The sequence below is a fragment of the Trifolium pratense genome, linkage group LG7 (assembly GCF_020283565.1).
Source record: "Trifolium pratense cultivar HEN17-A07 linkage group LG7, ARS_RC_1.1, whole genome shotgun sequence".
NCBI lineage: Eukaryota > Viridiplantae > Streptophyta > Magnoliopsida > Fabales > Fabaceae > Trifolium > Trifolium pratense.
Genome location: NC_060065.1, coordinates 32,147,038 through 32,163,784, shown reverse-complemented (window position 1 = coordinate 32,163,784; position 16,747 = coordinate 32,147,038). Strand labels below are relative to the sequence as shown.

The window sequence follows — 16,747 nt, the reverse complement described above, 5'->3', positions numbered from 1 at the left end:
AAAAAAAATTACTGATTTATTTTATAAAATATATTTTAAAATACATAAAATAAAATTAATAAAATATAAATAATAAAATAATTAATTTTTAAATATATATGTGATTTTCTCACAGGGATAATTTTGTAATTTATATATTCTAAAAAATCAAAATTTTACTAAAATTACAATATTTTAAAGTAAAATGATTATTAAAAAATTGACAAATAGGGATATTAATTTAAATTTTATAAAAAATTAAATATAATTCTTTTGTAATAGTAGTTTTATTATTTACGTATGAGATATATCATATATTTATTTGGCTTATCTAACATGTATATATTATTGAGTTATTTATTTGATCATGATTCATATAAAAAATTAAACTTGATTATTTTCTCATGATTTTTATTTTAAATTATATAAAGTTATTTGATTACTTATTTATATTTTTTATTTATAAAATTCAAAGTATTACAAAATAATTTTAAAAAATAACAATTATTTTACAAGAGTAATTTTGTTAATTAAATATGTTATATATCTTATCATATTATTATGAGCAAGTATATATTAAAAACAAAATATAATAGTTATCATGTTTGTTATCCTGTGTGCACCAAACATAGGATATGATAACTGAGTATAACTGTTATCCTGTTGTTATCCTATCCTATCCTTATCCTGTTTTATATCCTATCCTGTCACTATGCTATCCTACGCACCAAACGGGCCCTTAGTGACATGATCACAATTTACACATGCTCATCTGCATATGATCGTTTTATTCAACCGACTAATAATCCGGTTTAATTTCAACCGACTAATAATCCGGTTTAATTTCAACCGGCCGGTCCGGTTTAAAAACACTGCCATTATCATATTCAGCTAAGATATCGCAGAGATTAAAACTAAAACCGTAAAATTTTTCCAAATCTGCTTCAATTTGCTTACGCAGATTTATTTTAGATTCGAGTCCTTATCCCCCAGATCCAAATCTCAAACCCTAATCTCAACCACCAGCTTCACAAAAATTAGGTCACCATTTTCTCAATTTCATCTTCTTCGCATCCTTCAATTTTCTTAATTCAATTAAATTCATGATTATTGTAATTATTATAATATAATATAATTATACTTATGCATATTTACTCAGAATTTGTTCGGATTTAGGTTTAGTTTTCGTGGAGGTGGAAATTCTCCTTGGTGCTAAACTAATTTCAAGTAAGATTGAAATATCAAACATGAGTAATGAGTAATTGTAGTTTCTAGGTTATATAGAATTTGATGTTTAGCTTCAATTTTCGTTCGTTTAATGATTTTTGTTAGTATTGTTAATAATTGTTAGTATTATGCTGGGACTGGGGTTCAAATCCTTTGTTAGTGTTAATTTAATGAATTTAATAAACTTATTTTGGCATTGCCTTTGATGAACAGAATCAACTGAACATGGCTCAATACCATGGGGATGGAATGGACTATGTTGCTGATGATAATGAAATGGCAGAGGTAGAAGATGATATGTATTTCCGTGGGAGAGCGCTTGGTGAATCTGATTCTGATGAAGATGATGACGACGAATATGATCCCTTGGTTTGTTTTCAGTCTTTAGCTAAGCTTTTGTTACTATTTGGACTTGAGAATTGCATTTTGGTGGGATGTTATGTGTATATTACTATTTTTTGAATGGCATTTGTATTAGTAATAGTGTTAAAGCCTATGAAGCGCAAACACAAACAAACACCTACAACGCCGATAATAATTTCAGAAAATGACATTTCAATGTAATATATGCGTCAGGTGTCAGACACCAATGTGTGTCCAACGTTAGGACACACTTACTCTGAGGAGTGTTTGTGCTTCATTGGTTAAACCCGTGACACACGGGTAAAATTTTCTATATTATAGACTACTATACAAATTTTATTTGCAAGTAATGTATTTTAATTAAGGGATATACTAATTAGTAGGAATGACCTGTTAGCAAAAACCCCAAATAACCCCGAAATAAAAAGCCTGTGATACTGATAGTCATGTTTCTTATTAGAGATATATAGTATTATAGATAGCTTAGCTCAGTTTAGCTTTGCAATACTGCTTCTAGAATATCTCCTAGTTTTTTTCAGATTCTTATATAAGATAAGGATCACATTCAGTTGTAACTAACTTTACATAATCAATGAATTACATTTATTCTGTTGCTATCGTGAGTTTTGTTTTTTAGTCGGTCGTACTAAATTGTATTACTCTTTAATTCATGTTTACATGATTAATATTTACTACCATGTGGTCATTTACACAATCTTTCCTTCTGCCTGCCCTTTTCTTGGGGTGGGGGATTCGGGTTTCGTATTACAGGAAAACCGAATAACTGATACCACTGCAGCTGAAGCTAGGAGGGGAAAGGATATCCAAGGTATACCATGGGATAGACTGAGCATTAGTCGTGAGAAATATAGACAAACAAGATTAGAGCAGTACAAAAATTATGAAAATATAGCACAATCTGGGGAACTGTCAGAGAAGGTAAGTTTGTCTTGCTTAGAGCTGAGGCATATGATTAATGGTTTTTAGCATATATTTGGACCTTATACTTTTTTTCCTCTCTGATCTACAGGAATGCAAAGTAACACAAAAAGGTGGATTGTATTATGATTTCTGGCAAAACACTAGATCCGTGAAGTCAACAATACTTCATTTCCAAGTACGTTGATTCCCAATTACATGCCTCTAAGTTTAATCATTGGAGGATGTGATAAAATTTGTTTGGTTTACATTCCATGTTATATTGTCTCTTGTAGATAGATATGTGCATGCATGTGCATCTGTCCGATGACTAATACGTTTTTTGTTATGTGAGGATAAATATGCTAATAATTTTAAATTTCCATCTAAAATTAGATAAATACAGTTGTTGCCAATAATTTAATTAATATTAGTTTGAAACTTTTAATTTATCATTTGCAGTTGCGAAACTTAGTTTGGTCGACATCAAAACATGATGTGTATCTTGTTGCACATTACTCAATTGTTCACTGGTCTTCATTAAGTTCTAAGAGATCTGAAGTCTTGAATGTATCTGGACATGTTGCTCCATGTGAGGTAATACTTTTTGCATTGTTTTGTTGTTAAAATACCAAATAGGAAAAAAATTATGAAATTTGAAAAGTTTGCTGCTGACAGAAACATCCAGGAAGCCTCTTGGAGGGTTTTACTCAGACACAAATTAGTACACTGGCTGTACGGGATAACTTGTTGATTGCTGGAGGTTTTCAAGGAGAGCTTATTTGCAAGGTACATCCTATTTACTTATCATTTTCTTCTCTGAAAATTTTGTTACATTTTTCTTATTATTTAATGGATGCACTAAAGCTACAACTTTACCACTTTTCTTTTTGATATGGTTACTGAGATATATCATGCATAAAATTACAATTTTCCCCCATGATACGTTGGTACGGGTGGATGCGGCATTATAAAAAAACTAAGTTACATGCATGTTGCTAATAATGAAAAAAACGTTAAATTATTCAAACCACAACAAAATATATTTGTTCATTAACTTCAGATCTAAATAGGAACGATGGCGAGAGGGAGAGATATGCAGAATGATGGTGAGAGTTGCTGAAGGCATGGGTTTAGGTTTAGATAATTAGATTCATTTTAGTTGCCAATCAGTTTGGGTTTGGTTAAAATCAAAAATCGGTTGCCCAGCCCCCAATATTTGGCTGTGGTAACTAAACTTGATTCTTAACAAACATCGGCCGAATATTTTTAAAATGGTATGGTTTGGTTTTGGATATGTTCAGTAAAACCAGGTTTTTTGCACAGGCCTAAGTACGGGTGCTCTGCTAAAATGGTGTACCGATGCTTCAGAGATTTTTCCCTACTTTTGTTGCACAAATTGGTGTATTGATATTGTTCTTAGATATCATATTGTATAGTAGGCTTTGGCTATTATGCACAAACAATGTAGGTCTCGCACATGCACGACAACTTTTTGACCATTTGATGATAAAGTCATACAACATCTAGCATAAACCCACCACCACACTAGATTTATCTCCCCCATTCTCATTTAGTTCTCTTTTCTATTGCTACTGCCCCTGTTCATCTTCTTCTTCTTCACACGCAACTTTATCATTAATAGTGTCAATGGTAAGATAAGAACATAAAACATAAATTAAATGCATCTCTAATATTTTCCATGTCACTTTAGACTTAAGTATCACCATCAAGCCCAAAATTGAAACAACACAAATAAAAAACATAAACAAAATAAAAGAATAAAAGAAAATTAATCATACAAACCAAAGTTGCTATGTAAATCAGGAAGAAGAGATATGGTCAGCCGTTGTGTATAGGTGTATAGTGGCATCCGGTGGTGGGGGGTGGTGGGTGGCCGGTAACGGGTGGTGGCTGATGGTGGACATGACAAAGGTGGCTGGTGATGGGTGGTGGCTGTTGGTGGCTGAAGGTGGCTGGTGATGGGTGGTGGCTGAAGGTGTGCATGACGGTGACGAACTGATGATAATAGGTGTTTGTTGATTTTTAAGATGAGGATGAAGACAAAATATGGTGTGATAAGTTATGATAGATCTAGTGAAACTTTGCTATCTAATGGCTGAGAAATGTTGTGTACCATGCACAATATACAAAGCTTATGCACATTAGAACTCACCTGTATAGTATAGATGTTCACATTTATTTTTTAAATGAGGTTGAGCTAAATTCTTAATATGATTAATTAAAATTATACTAATTAAAAGTGGAAATAATTTGAGGTTATCTTTATTATGTTATTTATCTGTGATCTTTCAAATTAATGTAGTTGTCTATATTTTCCTATTATTTGATGACACATTATGTCTTGCAGTACTTAGATCGACCCGGGGTTAGTTTTTGTTCCCGGACTACGTACGAGGACAATGCGATCACAAATGCTGTTGAGATTTATGAGCACCCCAGGTCTTTCATTTCTTTCCTTTCCTTTTTTCCTTATATTTTGGGGTCTTAAATTGTTGATGTGGTGATAGTAATCACCAGTCACAACTCACAACCCTCAAAGATGACTGCATAGTGCATACTAACAATCAGTTCATCTGTCAGTGGAGCTGTTCATTTTATGGCTTCAAACAATGACGGTGGAATCAGAGACTTTGATATGGAGACATTTCAGCTTACGAAGCATTCATGCTTTCCTTGGCCAGTAAATGTAAGCCATTCTACTTAACTTTCCATGGTTGAAATAACATTATTACTAGAAATGATCCATGATTTTTGGCAAATTCAGAATTATCATGATTTGGTTAGTTCACAATGCTTTAAGATTACAAATACCAATAAACGATTGAATGAGAAGGGGAAAAGAAAATGAAAGAACAACATAACTATGTTTTGAAAAAGTGAATTCTTGATCACAATGTGATTTGCATTATGTTTTAGTTGATACTTGATACAGAAGAGGAAAGCTCTAGAATATAACACAGCCCCAAATAAAAGACAAGTCTGGAGTTAAGCTATAGCAAACTAAAGCTGTGATGCAAATAGCACTATACTGTAATAAGCAAAAGCCGATATTGATGATTATTTTTGGAACTTTGTTTAGCGTTCTATTTTTGCTTTCCCTTTTTTTTTTTTTTTTTTTTTTTAATGATTTTGATAATATACGCCTGTTATGCACCGGCTAGAAGGATAACTGTAGGGTACTTGATATCCTTTTTAATTAATTCGGGAGGAGAAAAAGTGAGTGTGTTCATGTGTCTATATGTCACTTTGAAACATAGAAGTAAAAGGTTATGGATTATATAACCAAGGCTGTGTTTGGGAGTTAAGGAGGGGAGGGGGAAAAAGAAAGATATCTCTCATTTTTTCCTCTCCTCTCTTCCCTCCAAACTCTCAATCAGAGCCTAAGTTAAAATTTAGGTACCGACTAAGGAATTATGAATAGTTGCCGTCAGTTTTTCATCTTGAAACCTAAGATCCATCTATTTTTAGCTATTGAAGATGGGTAAATAAAAGATGAAACTCAAGGGAAAGTTTGGTTTGAGGTTTTAGTTTCTTGTTTTCACTTTTTAATTTTTTTTCCCTATTTGTATAAGTCGGGTTCTGTTGAAAATAGAAAATAAGGTGTTATTTTTATGATTAAAAATGAAAACATTCATGAAAAGAGAAATCATTTTGTCAACTAAATAGGCCCTTGATTTAATAACCTTTCTTTCACATTTGCATCTATATTTTAAAATTCGAAACAGTAGCATGGTGGGGCATAATGGGTAGGTCACAACTTATGGTTTAAGTTTGTTAAGAGAGAATGTGAGTAAGTGTCTTATGGGCCATTAAAACAAGCCTTTAAAGCATTTCTATAAGAGAAGAAAAAAGGAACAGACTGGAGAGGGCAAGGGAAACCATACATGTGTATGAGGAATATTATGAGTAAGTAAGAAATGAAAGGGAGAGTGCAGTAGAATGTACGCATGGTAATAAAGGATTTGAGATGGACATTATGTATTGTTGGTCCTAAAAGAAAATTAGAAAACATTAAATTGTGGAGGCAGAAATTTGGAGTGTGTTTTGGTGGCTTAGACCAGAGAGGCTAGTGTATGCGAATTAAGCTCTTTTCTATTTTTTCTTACAACATTTTCATAACTACTCTTCATTTAATGTGTTGTGTACATAAATTCTATCTTTGTATAGGAATGTTTCTTATTCAAATTTGTCTTGTCTTAATTTAAGTATAATTTCAATCATCATCAGAGTTTAAATATATTACTCTTAAGTTTCTCTTAGCCCGTGCTTTGTGGTTCCCCAATGCTAGTATTCCAAGATGTGATATTAATTTGGCTCATTTTATCTGCAGCATACTTCATTGAGCCCTAATGGGAAACTACTTGCAATTGTTGGAGACAACCCTGATGGGTTACTGGTGGATTCTCAAACTGGAAAGGTTTACATGTTTGTTTTGCATATTTATCAAAAACTCTATTTATGATGCCTCGATAGTGTGGGTGTGTGGGTGTCAATTGTTGACGAGCTATTAATTTCTAACTTGAATTGGATTGTGTATGTAGACTATCTCACCTTTGTGCGGACACTTGGATTATTCATTTGCATCTGCTTGGCATCCTGATGGTTTCATTTTTGCTACTGGGAACCAAGATAAAACATGCCGCATTTGGGATGCTCGTAATCTATCAAAGTCTGTTGCTGTTCTTAAGGGAAACCTTGGAGCCATACGGTCAATACGTTTCACATCTGATGGACGGTATATGGCAATGGCTGAGCCAGCTGACTTCGTGCATGTCTATGATGCAAAGCAAGGATTTGAAAAGGAGCAACAAATAGATTTTTTTGGAGAGGTCTCAGGTGTATCTTTTAGCCCCGACACAGAATCACTTTTTATTGGTGTATGGGATCGTACCTATGGAAGTCTTCTTCAGTTCAATCGACGCAGAAACTACATGTATCTTGACTACTTGTAAATTTGTAACTTTGTGAATACATTCAACTCATGTACCTTTTGTTTAATATTTAGGAGTTTGAGTGTCTTGACAGTATCTATATTATCAAGGGAAGTGGAAAGAAGAAAGTGAACTGACATGGCTCATCTTATACTGTAAAACATGGTTTGAGGATGTTACGGTGTTTGTTGTACACCATCATGTTAAATAATAATCAAAGAAAGGGTCGGAAATATGAACACCGTGCTTATACATATTTTTTGTTGGTTACACTTGCACCTTTATGTACTCTTTATTCTATGGCTAGAATGAGACCTGTGGTTGTGGTGCGTGTTTTCTCCCCTATAAAAAATAAGATAGGATACCAAGTTTATTTCTTTTCCTTGAAAAAAAAAACAAATGTTGAGGATACCAAGTTTATTTTTTAGATTGAGAAAATAGGATAGTTTAAATTAATGAGGTAAATCTAGAATATATATTTTTTTGAGAAAAACTAGAATAATTCTTATAACAATATCAAAAAATTTGTGTACAACTGGCTTAGAAATTAGAATTCAACTCGAGATGTCAACAAGTTCTGGTTAAAGATTGTGCACCCATTTTAGAGTAAGAAGAAGCTCACAGGATTCACCCTCATCCACCCCACAAAACAAGAAAACCGCACATTTTGGCAAGGACATGATCTCTATCTCTACTATCATCTCTCAAACACATACAAATAGCCACATGATTATGACTAGTGGATAAAGAGAAATCAATGTTACATTTGTAATTCTCATTATTCAATTTAAGCCATCAATCTTGGTTAGTTTGCACCAATTACAGTTGTATATGGCTCTAGCCTCTACACCATATTTGTTGAGAGGTCTTTGACTTGGTATGCTGTTTTTCTGCACTTTGTACTTGTGAAAGTACCTAATGACCATTGTTCGAATAAGGCGGTTTAATAAGACTATCTTATACTACCTCGATCCGTCTCTAAATATAAGATCTTTTTGAAATTTTTCTGTTCCTTTTCTTTATAGACGAAATGACAAAGCCAATGAAAACCCACACACACAAAGTGGAGTGACTGAGGTTCGAACCCTATTCCTGACGTCTGACACTAGCAATTTTGACATTTCTGCCGGTTGAGTTAGGATTGGTGGAATGAGATGAAAAGTGTTGATAATGATAGAATTTTGAAAATTTGATGATGTGGGTTTGGGTTATTTGATGATTTTCAAAGTATGAGACATTTTGTTGATTTGGGATAAATGTGGAATGCCACCATTTTGCCTGAAATTTCAAGAATTATGGTGGTTGGGGTTCATTGACAAATGAAATATGTGGAAGAAAAATTCTAAAAAGAGATAAAATAAATTATTCAAATTTAAATTAAATGTAGATGAAAAATTATAATAGATTGAAAAGGTTGATCACTTATTTTTCTCAAATTAGATTTTATAATTAAGAAAAACTTGTAAACTTTTTTGACTATAGGACTGCAACGGTCATTTTATAACGGTAATAAATAATAAATAATAAATTTGAAGTTGAAATTTCCTTTTTTCAATTATTTTAATGCCAAAAGCTTTTTAAAGAAAAAAAAACGTGAAAAGAACTGTATTTGGGAGAGAACTGGAACCACATAATACCAGAACTCGTTCTGAACTTTGGACTACTAGACCCCATTTCTCTAGAAACCAGAAGGTGAAAAAAATAAAACGTGAAATACAGTGTCCATTCTAGCAAGCGTGGTTCTCTAATACCACAACATTTCATTCCAATAATCCATGGTACACTTGACACAAGTGGCAAATGCAACCCTAATATATGCTCTAAGAACTATTGCATGTTGTCATCATGCTGCCAACAGACTTCAAGAGTTGTGAGATAACCAGTTGAGCAAAAACAGCTGAAATAGTAGTCGACACTATTGGTTATAGCACCAAAGGTTACACTCTCAATCTCACGAATGAACATTTATAATATTATCCCTATACTACTCAAAGACACATCAGGACAATAATATAATCCATACCCAAGCCACTCTGCAACAACTCGAGACAATACCATTATGCATCATTAGTGTAATCAAAGTAATACTATTAACTTTTGAGAAAATTTATATAAATTAATTTTATACCCACATCAAGTAACAATAGAGCATATGGTATCAAGTAATTATTTTTAAAAGATGGTTACAAAATATGTCTATATGGCAAGACCGGTAAGTTTTGATTTTTTTTTTCTTACCTCTCCGATTCTTATGGTAAGGGGTCCTTGTAATTTGGAATTCAATTGCGAGGTAAGTAAAACCGGCTAAGAAATTGTTTAACCCAAGAATTGAACTCGATTCTTCCGAACAATCCATCCTTTTAGTGAAGTTATATTAATCAGTTGAGCCGAATAACTTGATACAAGTCTTATTTGATGATAGTGTAACTTTATATTATTTGTCAAAAAAGGAAATACTTCATATTAATCGCTCGTCAAAAAATAAGCCGAATAACTTGATACAAGTCTTATTTGATGATAGTGTAACTTTATATTATTTGTCAAAAAAGGAAATACTTCATATTAATACCTCGTCGAAAAATAATTGTATTCTTATCAAACAAGCAAAATTCAATTAAATTGATTTCACCTAGAAAATAGGAACACCACCCAACTATTTATAGATGAATCCTCCTCTCTAAAGTTTAGAAACACCCGATGTGGGGCTTTAAGTAATTATTATAGATTGTAGAAAAATCAAACTAGTCACTACATACATTCCAGCAGTGTTAATTTCTTGCCCATTGAACATGTCGGACACCTAGCAACCTATCAAAGTGAACAAATAATCAATCATGTGTATTGTATTGTATCGTATCCAACTAATATGGAGGCATATTAAACATAAATAGTATTATGTTGCTGTCACAAAGAAAAATATACTTAATTAGTACTTACAAAGTACAAACATATAAGTTGTTAATTGCTCTAAAAATCCAATTATGGGTGCTAAAAAGTTCAAACTTTTTGTTAGATGTTAGTTTTGAAATCATATAGAGGAGGAGAGGAGGTAATACATTCCATTATCGCCGTTGCATTATGTTTGTGGTACAAGAGAAAGTTTAAGAAAATAAAAAGGTACCGGTGATTTTTGGCACCAGTGATTTGTTGAACGACTTCTAGTGTAAGCTGAAATTTATTTCATCTTTTTGTAAAGATATCTTCTTGAGAGGCAAGCTGATGCAGATATAGACAATCAGGGTCGATGCAAGGCAAATTTCGAAGCCATGCATTACAATATTTTGTGGTACCAAAACAAGCCCTTAATGGTCTACGTCTACCCTCCAAAACAAATCCATGTAAATCTTGAATACACCGAATTGCTTCATCTTCCTTTGAATAAGTAATATATACACTGCAAGTTTCATTAGGAAACTGTTGAATGATACCGTCTGCCGTTCGTGACAATGAGAGTTTTAAGACCTTCCCATACTGACCAAAATATTCCTCATTCTGGAGAAGATCTTCATCTGCCAAATTCAGAGGCAACCCAACTATGTAAACAAGGTTTCGCTGAATCACTCGCACACTACTGAGTTCATCAGAAAAGTGGCGTATCCAGGAACCTGGATCAGGGGGTTCAGACTGATGATCGGAAGATTTAGACTTCGTTTTCTTCTGATTCTTCAACTTTTTCTCCATATTAAGTTCACTCAGCAGTCTTTCACACTTTGACGCCGCCGTCCAAACAATCTTTTCCTTATCATTGTAAGGAGAACGACATGCAGGGCATAGCCCATCGGTATCATCCATTATATGGTGCCAACACCAGACACATATCTCATAACCACATCGACAAGGTTTCAACTGCTGGTCTGTTAAATCCATCTCTTCTTCACAGAGAGGACAATTCCTTTCTTCTCTGTCACTCATGATGTTTTCGGGTTTTGAATCCTTTCTTACAACCTCACTGAAAATAAGGGTTACAAAAAGATAGCAAACCTAAAATTACTAATTACTAATTTAGAAACATAAAAGCCCAATGATATAAGCCCAAACCTATGTTGCCCGGGTGCGGGTACGGTACCGGTACCCGGTACCGGTACCGGTACGGGGTACGTTATTTTTAGAAAAATTAAGGTACGGGTACGTCCCTATAATTTTTTTTAAATATAATTATATATATCAAATAATATAGTTATATTGTTAAAACAAATAATTAAACATAAAAAAGATCACACCACACTTTAAATGTAATTTAAATTGTTCGAAACATCAAAATATGAAATTAAAAACCAATTAGCTCAAAAAGAGTCAATTATTTCCCTCTTCATCATCACTAAAAAGAGTGACCTCTAGTTCACCGCGAGTAAGACTAGCAATTTCAAGAATATCAACTATATATTAAATAAATCTCATTCATCTCTACGAATATCAACTATATATTATAAACAAATAAAAATCGTAAATCTTCCTATAAAAAGAAAACTAATAATAAAAGAAAAAGGAGAAAAAAAAATCGTGTTTTTTTGGATTGGTGTACCACGCGCGTACCACAGGTGTACCACGCGTGTACCCATTGCAAAAAACAAACAAAAAAATTAGGTACGGCGTCGGTACTTACTGGGGGAGTACCATACACATACCGGTACATACCCGGTACCGGTACTCGGTCTAAAATGGAGTACCCATGCAACATAGGCCCAAACTAATATCTAAATTTTCCACCGTGGCAGGAACTCCATTCTTATCAAAAAAGCAACATTAAATTAATTAGATTTCTCTATGTATTATAAACGAATCCTCCTCTCTATTGTTTATAAACTACCGATGTGGGACTTCAATAATAGGTTTGTTTGAATTTGAATCTTAGTTCCTCATTCCTTCATCAATTTCTTCTTCCACATTCTCTACAATTTGTTTAACAATGTTTTCTTCTTCTTCTTCTTCTTCTTCTTCTTCTTCTTCTTCTTCTTCTTCTTCTTCTTCTTCTTCTTCTGCTTCAAACTTTTTCATACACTGCTTCAAGCTGATACTAGCTTCATTTTCATTTCTAATGTTTGTTGATGAATAGCTTCCAAATTTTGGTCTCACATAGGAACCATGAGAGTATATTCCATCTGCAGGAAGCCATTTTCTAAGACTAGCAATGGCTGGAGATTCAACATTGGATGGAATTCTAAGGGATTCTAGTCTCTTTGCTATATCCTTTCTCTTATTTCCCTTCTCAAGAATTCTCTTATTGCTAACAAAAAGTGCACACAAATTTATTATCTCCTTTTATTGACACATTTTATTATCCCCTTGATAAGAAATAAAATGAAGACAAATTTTGTTAATACAAAATGAAAAAATATTTGCATATATTAAACGAGGCTAAAAACGAGTCCAGATCCTCTCCATTTCGGCAATTAATGGCAATCTCCTTTTCTTTTCATAATCAGTTGACACATGGAAAAATGAAAATGAATGGCTCAGATTTAATAATGGAATAGGAAACGAAAAGACGCGCTCTTGTTCTTCATTCTTGACAGAATTTCGCTTATTCGCTGTCCTCAAGTTTCACACTGCCGTCGTCATCGCCGCTTGTTGCTCCTTCCAAGTTTCACTACTTTCTCGTCATCACTCTGCTGGTTGTTGCTCCGTCATCACTCTTGTTCATCACTCTTGTTCTTCATGCTTGTTGCTCTTTGAATCCGAGGTAGCAGCTTATGATTTTTATAACGAGTACAGCAAGAAAATGGGGTTCGGTATTCGCCGCGAATATGGGAATAAAAGCAAAATAGATGGAGTTCTAACTTCCAGAAGATTCACATGCTTCAAAGAGGGTAATCGAGGTGTTGACAAGCGAGATTACTTGACAAAAGATCCTAGAGCAGAAACAAGAACTGGATGTCAAGCACGCATGGTTATTTCGCTTGATCGGAAGATCGGAAAATACAAGGTTGTTGACTTTGTTGCTCAACACAATCACATGCTTCAACCAAATGAGTATGTCCATATGATTCGCTCTCATCGACGCATATTCGAGTCTCAAGCATCTCAAATTATATTGGCCGATGAATCTGGACTAAAACCAAAAGATTTCCATAATTATGTGTCCAAGCAAGCTGGTGGAAAAGAAATTATTGGATATACAAGACAAGACCTTAAGAATTACCTTCGAACCAAGAGAATGCATACACTAAAGTTTGGTGAAGTGGGTGCATTGTTGATGCATTTCAAACAGCAGAGTGAAAATCCTTCATTCTTTTATGAATTTCAAATGGATGTTGAAGAGCAAATAACAAATATATTTTGGGCAGATGCACAAATGATAAATGATTATGGGTACTTTGGTGATGTGATCACTTTCGACACCACATATAAGACAAATAAGGATTATCGACCACTTGGAGTATTTGTTGGCCTTAATAATCATAGGAAAACTGTTATTTTTGGGGCAGCATTGCTATATGATGAAACAACCCCTTCTTTTCAATGGTTATTTGAAACTTTTCTCAAAGCAATGGGTGAAAAAAAGCCTAAAACCATTCTAACCGATCAAGATCCTGCAATGGCTAAGGCTATTTCTTTAGTTATGCCAGAAACATTTCATGGATTATGCACTTGGCATATAAGGCAAAATGCTATGAAGCATGTAAATCATCTATATCAAAAGAGTTCTCAATTCAACACGGCTTTTGAAGCATGCATCGATTTACATGAAGAGGAAAGCGAGTTTTTGAGTGCATGGGAAGTTTTGCTTGCTGAGCATAAGGTTCCAACTGATTCTTGGCTGCATACAATTTTTCGAGTGAAGGAAAAATGGGCATGGGCTTATGTTCGGAAAACTTTCACTGCCGGTATGAGATCTACTCAATTAAGTGAAAGCTTTAATGCTGATTTAAAAAATCATTTGAAGTCAAAAAATCATTTGCTTATGTAAGTCAAAAAAGAGACCCAAATCTTGGGTTGAAAGACTGGCAAGAAAGAGAAAGGGAAACCAATCACAGAAAATGAGAAAGCCTGCAAATAAAATGGTAATTTACTTGTTACTAGTTTCTCATATTTACAATAACTATGTAGTAAACATTAATTCTTATATGTATTGACGATATACATATATTTAATTTGCAGCAACCATTGGCATTGGACTGCAGTTCAATCTCTCCATCTCAAGATCACCTCATTGGGAATGCAAGTCAACATGTGACTGCATATCAGCATGAGGCTGCAAGTCAACATGAGACTGCATATCAGCATGGAACTGCGTATCAGCTCGGGGCTGCGAGTCAACATGGGACTGCATATCAGCATGAGGCTGCAAGTCAACATGGAACTGCATATCAGCATGAGGCTGCAAGTCAACATGGAACTGCATATCAGCTTTTTTACATCTGAATTTAAGTGAATCTGAAGATAGAATTCAACAAAGAAGATGAGGATCTTAGGGGACTTGCAATGTTTATTTTGAATTATAATGTTTTGTAGGACTTTTGTCATTCTTTTTTTGAAGGACATGTAATGTATTACAAGCTTTTGTCAAAGTTACTAGATTGAGCAAGTACTGATGTGAGCCATTTACTGATGTAAAACATTTGCTGGTTTAAAGTACTGATTTGAAGTCCATTTTATCATGCCAAAATTATTGAATTTATATGTTGAAATTTTTTTTGCAACATTATTGTATGCCAAGTTTATATGTATCTTTTACAACACAGTTAAAGTGTATATGCATCAGAAAACCTCAAATTGGTTAACAAATTATTTGAATAGCATTATACTTCATTATATTACAACACATGTAGCAGCAGTAGTATAAGCATTGTGCTATAATATTCCAAACTAGCCTTAAAGAAAAAATAGCAAGACACTTCAGTAGTAAATATTACAATTCAAACTACTATAGGCAAAAACAAGCCAAACTACTATAGCTTAGACAAAGTTTGCAAACCAAATAGCAAGACACTTCTTGTGTCAATTCTTTCTCTGTATTTCTTGTATGACTTATGTGCAACATATCCAGCCTCTATGTTTCAGTAGTAAATATTACAATTTAATACAACTTGTGTCAATTCTTTCTCTATGTTTCTTGTATGACTTTAGTAATACTTGCTTTGTCTACTTCTCTTGCTTTCACTTGTTACATCAAAGACATGAATTCATCCAAAATCATCTGAATCCTCTGTTACAATGATCAATGTCACATACAAATTTGTATCAACCCACATGTGCAAAATAGAGAAAAACTGAGAGGGGGGAAGAACAAGAGAGGCAAGAACAAGGGAGAAATTACAAGCTCTGTCTCATATTCATTCCATCGTTGTAAAATCTGTTCGGCCACCGTCAGCTATTAATCAATATCACCGAGCTTCTGCCGTCGAGGTTAGGAATTAAAACACCGTCGTGCGGTTTTACAACAACGACGAAAGTTGAAATAGATGCAATATTGGGTAGCAGCCTTCTCTGGTGAGCGTCGCGAAGTAGAAGGGAGCCATGTTTTCCGGTGACCATCGTGAGAAGTGAGAAGAAGAGAATATGGTAGAATCCATCGTGAGAAGAAGAAGAGAATAGGGTTTTTTTTATTTTTAATTTTTAAAATAATTGATTATTAAATCTGAGCCATTCATTTTCATTTTTCCATGTGCCAACTGGTTATGAAAAGAAAAGGAGATTGCCATTAATTGCCGAAATGGAGAGGATCTGGACTCGCGCGTCTTTGAAATACCAAAAATACCAACAACAAAAAAAACGCCTCTTTGAGTCAAATAAAAATGGAAGAGTTTTGGCTTAAATGCAGTTTTGGTCCCCTAAGTTTCACAATTACTTGATTTTGGCCTCCCATATTTCAATTACTTGATTTTAACCTTCTAAGTTTCACAATTGCTTGATTTTAGCCCTCCAAGTTTCAATTGCTCGATTTTGGTTCCCCAAGTTTACCCCATTTTGCATTTGCTAGCCCCACATTGACTTTTTTTGACTATAAATTGCTTATGTGACATTTTAAAATAAATTAAAAAATTAAAATATAATAATATTTGCTTTTATAAAAATATATTAAAAACTGTTTTTAATAAAAAGTTTAATAATTATTTTTTATTTAAAAAAAATTTTACAAAGTTTTTAAAAAATAATTCATAAAATGTTTTTTTAGTTTTTTATATAACAAAATTATTTTACAAACTACATATAATAAAAAAAATATTTTATAATTCAACGGGAGGCTAGCAAATGTAAAAAGAGGTAAACTTAAGAGGCCAAAATCGAGCAATTAAAACTTGAAAGGTTAAAATCAAACAATTGTGAAACAAGGTTAAAATCAAGCAATTAAAATATGAAGGGAC

General features: G+C 33.5%; 3 protein-coding genes and 1 long non-coding RNA gene across 6 annotated transcripts; 2 read left to right on the top strand and 2 right to left on the bottom strand.

The window, feature by feature from the left end:
• Window positions 1-718: 718 nt before the first annotated feature.
• LOC123897482 (uncharacterized WD repeat-containing protein C2A9.03-like) lies at window positions 719-7,698 on the top strand. 3 transcript variants are annotated; one of them, XM_045948140.1, is made up of 11 exons: window positions 732-1,020; window positions 1,156-1,206; window positions 1,420-1,575; window positions 2,341-2,508; window positions 2,600-2,686; window positions 2,950-3,084; window positions 3,166-3,276; window positions 4,859-4,950; window positions 5,092-5,197; window positions 6,842-6,928; window positions 7,053-7,698. In XM_045948140.1, the coding sequence occupies exons 3-11, from the start codon at window positions 1,432-1,434 to the stop codon at window positions 7,461-7,463; spliced, it is 1,341 nt and encodes a 446-aa protein (XP_045804096.1). In that variant the 5' UTR covers window positions 732-1,020; window positions 1,156-1,206; window positions 1,420-1,431; the 3' UTR covers window positions 7,464-7,698. The 3 variants fall into 3 exon arrangements, with proteins under 3 accessions (XP_045804098.1, XP_045804096.1, XP_045804097.1); XM_045948141.1 differs by having other exon boundaries at window positions 755-1,020; window positions 1,139-1,206; XM_045948142.1 differs by lacking the exon at window positions 1,156-1,206 and having other exon boundaries at window positions 719-1,020.
• A 2,924-nt stretch (window positions 7,699-10,622) lies between these two features.
• Window positions 10,623-11,354, bottom strand: LOC123896264 (putative general negative regulator of transcription C16C9.04c). Its single transcript, XM_045946676.1, has one exon. The coding sequence runs from the start codon at window positions 11,352-11,354 to the stop codon at window positions 10,623-10,625; it is 732 nt and encodes a 243-aa protein (XP_045802632.1).
• A 1,216-nt stretch (window positions 11,355-12,570) lies between these two features.
• Window positions 12,571-14,919, top strand: LOC123896263 (protein FAR1-RELATED SEQUENCE 5-like). Its single transcript, XM_045946675.1, has 3 exons — window positions 12,571-12,676; window positions 12,866-13,686; window positions 14,610-14,919. The coding sequence occupies exons 1-3, from the start codon at window positions 12,571-12,573 to the stop codon at window positions 14,802-14,804; spliced, it is 1,122 nt and encodes a 373-aa protein (XP_045802631.1). The 3' UTR covers window positions 14,805-14,919.
• Window positions 14,920-15,361: 442 nt separating this feature from the next.
• LOC123897489 lies at window positions 15,362-15,942 on the bottom strand. Its single transcript, XR_006805030.1, has 2 exons — window positions 15,700-15,942; window positions 15,362-15,588 (listed from the first exon to the last, which is right to left on the bottom strand). It is a non-coding gene; the product is annotated as an uncharacterized LOC123897489 (long non-coding RNA).
• Window positions 15,943-16,747: the final 805 nt, after the last annotated feature.

What these genes read in the sequence shown, in the direction of transcription:
- LOC123897482 (XM_045948142.1), top strand. Translation starts at nt 1,432, where the DNA reads ATGGCTCAATACCATGGGGATGGAATGGACTATGTTGCTGATGATAAT. An exon ending in ACGACGAATATGATCCCTTG is followed by an intron (nt 1,576 to 2,340) that starts GTTTGTTTTCAG and finishes TTCGTATTACAG; the next exon opens with GAAAACCGAATAACTGATAC. An exon ending in GACATGTTGCTCCATGTGAG is followed by an intron (nt 3,085 to 3,165) that starts GTAATACTTTTT and finishes TGCTGCTGACAG; the next exon opens with AAACATCCAGGAAGCCTCTT.
- LOC123896264 (XM_045946676.1), bottom strand. Translation starts at nt 11,354, where the DNA reads ATGAGTGACAGAGAAGAAAGGAATTGTCCTCTCTGTGAAGAAGAGATG.
- LOC123896263 (XM_045946675.1), top strand. Translation starts at nt 12,571, where the DNA reads ATGGCTGGAGATTCAACATTGGATGGAATTCTAAGGGATTCTAGTCTC. An exon ending in TCTCTTATTGCTAACAAAAA is followed by an intron (nt 12,677 to 12,865) that starts GTGCACACAAAT and finishes TTTCATAATCAG; the next exon opens with TTGACACATGGAAAAATGAA. An exon ending in CATTCTTTTATGAATTTCAA is followed by an intron (nt 13,687 to 14,609) that starts ATGGATGTTGAA and finishes AATGCAAGTCAA; the next exon opens with CATGTGACTGCATATCAGCA.